We start from the raw sequence: 6,551 nt of genomic DNA, 5'->3' as shown, positions 1-6,551 counted from the left end.
ACAAGTATGCATAGTGTTACAGCAGAAATTTCACTCTTAACTTGTTAACTTGAAGCTTTTGCTGACTGAATGAAGAACTTAGCACTTCCAGATGACTCTTGCTGAAAGCTCACACAATTCTTTCTACCACCCTACTTGGCTTTTGAACTTTCTGAGTACTGCTGTTGGTTAAGGTAGTGCTTGGAAGCCTGAGTTGCTCTGGAAACCTACATTTCGTCTTCTGTGGTTATACAGTGCCCTGTGGGTTAGAGTGGAATTGCTGACATAACTTGATGCAACTTTTTATTTCTGTGTTTAAATGATACACAGTGAAGTTGAAATACATAGTGATTATTGAACTGTTGGTATATCATGATTACCAGATCAAAAGATATATCTGTTGTCACAATTTTCTTCATATAATCCACTAAAATACTTGGTGGCAGTGTCATGGGCTTTGTAATGGGCCTGAAAGGCCAGTGGACCCAGGCTTTCATAGGCACGTGCTGGAAGAAGGGAATACAGCTCAAATGCCCTGGGTAAATACTGATGTGCAAATAGAAGCTTTGGCTGCAGCGTCTCTGTTAGTCTTAGCTGAGGTAGAATCAGTCTCTAACTTCCTCTCAGATGTCTGCAGTTGGACAGTGTCAGGAGAAGAGTACTGGAAAAGATGACAAATTTGGCTCTTTATGCTCTTAGCCAGGTCATTTCTACATAGATCTTGGTCAGCACCTTGAATTCAAATTGAAAATCTACTGCAGCAACTCAAGCACAGTAGAGTCAGAGTGAACAGCTGCATTTTGGATGTGTGTAAGTTTTTCAGTGTTATAGAGGTAATTATCAGTGTAATTTTTACTTGGAACATTAAAATCATGTTAAATATTTCAAATGTTACCTTCTTCTGATGTCAGTTGCACTCAATAAAAAGAAATGCTAAGTCTAAAATAAAAGATTCTTTATAGCAGTATATTTGTTTTTGTAGTGTTCTTTTCCACATATGGATTACTTTGATATGCATGTGTCAGTATAGCATGTTGTCTTCTTTTTTCAGGTTATGCAATGGTCTCTGCAAGATGGCATGTTCTTGAGTTGGAGCTTTTTAAGGGAAGCATATGCTGGTACTTCAACTTTACTAAGTGGACTATAATTTCTTCTCTCACAACAACTACATAAGCAGACAAAATTGCAAAGATCTGCCCTGTGTCGAGTATGACAGCCACGACTCGTGGCTCTCCGGTAGGAGGGAATGACAGCCAGGGCCAGGCTCCTGATGGACAGTCCCAACCTCCCCTCCAGCAGAATCAGGTATGATATTAACAATTAAGTTGTCTAAAAATAAAGGAGTTCTTTAGAAATAATGTTTCTGAATTACTTGAGTTTCTATATTCCTAGAGATGTCTAGTTAAGTTAGATATCTTTTGTATGTGTCTGAAAGTCCAAAAAGATTTTGAGGGATGAAGGCAACACTATTGGCAAAGTAGATGCTGTTAGGGAGCACTGCATTGCAAAAGATGCTCTCTTTCCAGGCAGCAGCATAGTTCTTTCAAGTATTTTTGTTTTGGATAAGAAGCGTTCTTGGACTAATACCAGAAGCTTCCTCAGAACGACGTTGTAGACTTACCTACCACAAACTGGTAAAATTTCTCTCTGTGAATTCAGTTTGTGCTAAGTTCTGCAAAAGCACTTTTGGGATGAAACAGCTTACAAGTGAGTATCAGTTCTTTAAGACCAGCTTCATCTAGATTCATTGTACTAGACTGAACAACTTGGCATGTTTCTGTTGAATGGGTTATCCTGCTTTCAACAGACAAGCAAAAAACTTTGCAATACTACATCATAATGTGATGATTCTTTTTTGTTGGGGGTAAAAATACCAGAAAAGATGCATTTAAACAGTGCAGCCAAAACCATTTAAAAGAAAAGCCATGCTTTGTCATTTAATTCGGTATGAAGATGATACGTGTTTAATACCATAAGGTTCAATGGTTGTTGCTTCCTGAGAATTAACTGTTCTTTGGAACATGTGTTGTGGGCTGACTCTGCCTGCCAGGTAAGCCCCCAGCCCGTCGCTCACTCCCTCTGCCTCAGTGGGATGGGGGAGAGAATCAGAAGTGAGAAAATGTATGGGTTGAGGTAAAGGCAGTTTAGTAAGTGAAGAGGTAGCAGGGGAACAAGGGATGCAAATGCAGTCACTCACCACCAGCTAATGGATGGCCAGCTAGTCCCCCAGCAACAACTACCTTGGGCAAAAAAAAATGCCCCCCTGTTTTACTGCTGAGTGTGACACTATATGGTATGGAGTATCTCTGGGGTCAGTTGTTGTGGCTGCATCCCCTTCTAGCTTTTTGCCCATCCCCAGCCTACTTACTGCTGGGGGCCAAAGTGAGAAACACAAGGCCTTGAATCTGTGCAAACACTATTCAGCAACAGCCAAAATGCTCATGTGTTATTACTGTTTTGGTAAGAGATCCAAAACCCAGCACCGTACAGAGTACTGTGAAGTAAATGAACTCCATGCCAGCCAGACACAGTACAACATGTGAAAAATGTTCTTGAGGTTTTGGTCCTCCCTCGTCCTCCTAAATCTTGCCGTTCTGATTTGAATCTTTATTATTGTCACTTCATACAATTTCTATATATGAATAAGCATGTGGCTACAGAATACATTGTATTTTGCCTGGCCCATCAAAATGGACTTAACTAATCATGTTCTTGGAAGCTGGTTAGTAGCCAGCTGTAGTAGTGTGTTAGTCATTTTTAGCAAGCTTTTTTGGAAGATGTTTTTCATGATCGTTTTCTTCTGTGCTGTTGCTGAAGTTTGTCTTTCTACCTAAAATAGTCATCTTTTCTGCAGAAGTTTTATAAAAACTAGAGCATCTCTATAGTCTTTATTTTCACCTTCTAGACAGGTGGTCTGCAGAAAGTAAAGTGTGTTACAAAAAACTCTTTCCTCACTGGGAAAATAGTTTAATTTTTAAACTGTTGAGATAGAAAGCATATAGCACATTTAATACTGGTGTGTTTTTTTTTTTTTTAATCTGAAATAAAATTTTTTTATTGTATTTTATGATGGCAGGTACTTACTGAAGTGATTCTTTGAAACACATTGTGAAGGAAAAATGCCAAAATAAGTGGTATGTAAGTGCAGACAGAATTTAAAGTGTTTTCCATACCAATTTTAGACATCGTCACCTGATTCTTCCAATGAGAACTCCCCAGCTACCCCACCTGATGAGCAGGGCCAGGGAGATGCTCCGCCCCAGCTTGAAGATGAGGAGCCTGCGTTTCCACACACAGACCTGGCAAAGTTGGATGACATGATCAACAGGTATTTTCACACTTCTTTCAGAGGGTGTAGATTATTTATGCAAATACCATGTTAGTGGAATTGGGATTCTTGCATCTTTGTTTCACTGGATTTCTTGAAATACTTTTTTTTTTTTTTTAATTGGGTTAGAGTTGTAAAGAGAAAGAAGTGCAAATCAGAGGATTTTTTAAAATGGAGTGCTCATCAGAGCCTTTAAAAATGTATATTCTTACCCTATATTAAAAGCATTACAAAGGGGCAAGGATTTTTAAGAAGCACAGTGGGAATACATTGGGGTTTGTTTTGTCTTTGAATATATAGGCCTCGATGGGTTGTTCCTGTATTGCCGAAAGGGGAATTAGAAGTTCTTCTAGAAGCTGCTATTGACCTGAGTAAAAAAGGTAAGCTGAAAAGACAATGATTATTGGGCCAGCGTGTAAAGTCTTTTCTTGTTCTTTTGAATCCCTGGTGGAGGCTTAAAAATTCTTCATTATTTCTGTTACAACCTTGGTCTTGTAGATTGTGTCAGGGTGGTATGCAGAAAGTTCATAGATCAGAAATTTTAGAAAGCCATCAATGTAGTTAGAGATTAGGAGCCTTAGCATGAGTAGGGAAGCCGAATAAGCTCACAGCAATAAAAATGTTGTGATTCCTGATCTACCTGTTTTCTATATTCACTTTGATATCAGACCCAGTGGGTTTGGTCTTTATAACGGATACTAAAACTCAAAGAATACTAGGGTTTTTTAAAAATAAATTACTAATCTAGCCTTCTAAATGTCTTGCCATAAATTTTTGTTCAAATTTGGCACATACATACATACTTTAGAGAATATTAGAGAAAAGTTAGAATTTTAAACAGCATGACTCAGACTAATAATTCTACCATATTGCTTGCTGTGTCCAACTTGCTTGGAATTAGGAGGGTTCCTTATGAGGACAGTGTATGTGTTTGCTAAATTGTACTAGTCAGGTTGATGAGTTCGTTGTGTGTGCTGGAAAATTCAGTTCTGGAAGGTTGCTTTTGTCTCCTCTTCCAGTCAGTATTTGTTGCCGCAGTATTTGAGTAATACCAGAAGTCAGATAAAAGTATTTTTCTAGGATATCTGCACTTACCAGCTAGTTGTGTTTTAGATACAGTGACATACAAAGTGCCTGTTCCTTATTTTGCACAGAAGGACCAGGATGACTTCATTTCCATGTTAACAAGAGTTGTTCTTAGGCAGTTTTAAGAATAAAAAGCTGCTTGTGGTCATGATATTCTGTAAATTTTTTTGCTTTGGAGCACTCTGGAGAAACAAAAGTTATGGTGCACCCTTGTGATCCAAAACAGGGTAATGACATGTTGTTGCCAACACCGATTTATCAGCTGTAGTTGCACTTCGAATTGGCTTCTTTGCATATAGCTAGGTCTGACAGGAACCCTAAGGTGAATGTAGAATTTTCAAGTGATCGCATCTGTTTGGGGGCAAAACAAGTGCCAACTTACGGAAAGAAAATGCAGCCATCTATGTGTCTGGGCTGTTGAAACCATGCAGTAAAAAAATTCTCTGCTTGTGATTTGCAAGAGAGGTGTATGTACTGCCAGCTGTTAAGTCATCTTTAAAAAACAAAAACCAAAAACCAAAAAACTGTCAATGCAATGAAGTAGTAAGAGCAGAATGAGATTTTTTTGGCTACTCTGAACATCAGCGTACCTTTCCAAGACATCAGACTCAGCTGAAAGTTCCCAAGCAAAAAGTCTTTTCTTTTTCCTCTTGAAGTTGTGAAAAACAGTGGAAATCTATTTATATGCTTTATGCACTTTGATTTTTGTTAAATTGTTGGTGTCCAATTCTGAAAAGGGCTTCTGCGTTGCTATCTAATTACTCTTCCTTTTGACCTCTAGATTAATTCCTATGTGTGTATGTATGCAAGGGTTATTGGCTAAGGAGAGAACAAGGAATGCTGTTAAAGTACTTGTTTAACTGTGTTATCTTTACAGTCACATCCTAGATTTATTTTTCTTTCCTCGCTACTTGAAGTTACATGATGGCTAAGATGATTCTTTTTTAAATAACTTCCAGTGCTCGAGGAATATGATAGGGTGCTCACTTGGTGTAACTGACACTGTTTTGGAAGCTCAGAACTTGGCGGACACTGTTTCAGAGCTGTATATATATATAGAAAAGTAATATAAATTATTCTGTTGTGTATGTTTCTTAACAGATCGGAATTATCTCAGTAAAGTCTAAAATTGGACACCTTGCTACCTGTCAGTGGGCGTTTTTCTTAATCGAAGGAGTTCTGTTTCAAAAGGGAAGAACTTAAAGGAGAAATTGAAAAATAACCAGCTGTTTCATTACATAAATCCTATATTGCAGTCTATAACTCATCTAGATTGTGGAGCAACAAAACTTAAGAAAAGCCCACTGAATTTTCTAGCAAGCATCATTTTCTAGTAGTTAGGATTCTTAAGTAGCTTTTATTCCTAATATTGCCAGTGGCCATTGGCATTCTGGAGTGACTCTGGGTTAACTGCTGTCTTTGTGACCCTGTCTGAAAAATATGAGTGATTTTTCCATCCTCTTTAAATCTTTTCAGGAACTGAAATTGAAAGGGACATGACTGAACTGAATTGAAAGAACTTGTAAGAATTGAATGTTATCATTACCACCTTCAAGTACAAGGAGCAGATTTGACAGAATAGCATGAATTCTAGAATCTAGACTGTGACTTGCATTATTCCCTGAAGATGCAGTTATTTAAGGAAGATTATCTTTTTATGTGTAGACAATGGTATTAGTCTTCATTAAGCAAACCATTAGAATATCGAATTGTAGCCTGGATTTACTTGCTAATCAAAGAAAACCTGTTTGAAAGATATCATTTAATAGCAAACTGATGTTTATCTTCAAAATAATTCTGGAATGCTTATGGGGTGTTTTGAGTAATGAGATTTTTTTTCCAGAAATAAAAGTCATAGTGAGTTGCATGTTATGGTTTGGTTTAGGTTTTGGGGGTTTTTTTATAGGCTAGAATATTCTCCACTCTTTCTTTCAAAATCCCCTCAACAACTTTGCTCTGCTACATCTTTGCTGTGGATTTTATTGCTCCTAATGTTTATATTCCATTTTTAACATGCTGCCAAAACTTTCCAATGTGACACACACAAGCAAGATGCAAGGCAACTTTCAGAATTTGTAGCTTATTTAAACTGAAATGAGATTTCACTGCATAACTTAAACCTTCAACCTTGATCCCAAATCTTTGGTTTTGATGAATT

The 6,551-nt window shown here is 37.6% G+C and overlaps 1 protein-coding gene across 1 annotated transcript in view; it reads left to right on the top strand.

The window, feature by feature from the left end:
- Nucleotides 1–1,029: 1,029 nt before the first annotated feature.
- The window catches only part of LOC104617107 (probable ubiquitin carboxyl-terminal hydrolase FAF-X), a gene marked incomplete at its 3' end in the record, with an annotated part of 42,721 nt that continues 37,199 nt past the window's right edge, over nt 1,030–6,551 (top strand). Inside the window, exons 1-3 of the mRNA XM_010282339.1 lie at nt 1,030–1,284; nt 3,162–3,307; nt 3,608–3,687. Coding sequence (XP_010280641.1) covers nt 1,189–1,284; nt 3,162–3,307; nt 3,608–3,687 — 322 coding nt within the window. The remainder of the gene's footprint in view (nt 1,285–3,161; nt 3,308–3,607; nt 3,688–6,551) is intronic.

This window comes from Phaethon lepturus, unplaced genomic scaffold, assembly GCF_000687285.1.
Source record: "Phaethon lepturus isolate BGI_N335 unplaced genomic scaffold, ASM68728v1 scaffold12722, whole genome shotgun sequence".
NCBI lineage: Eukaryota > Metazoa > Chordata > Aves > Phaethontiformes > Phaethontidae > Phaethon > Phaethon lepturus.
The sequence above is the reverse complement of the archived record's forward strand: the minus strand, read 5'-3'. Positions and strand labels throughout refer to the sequence as shown.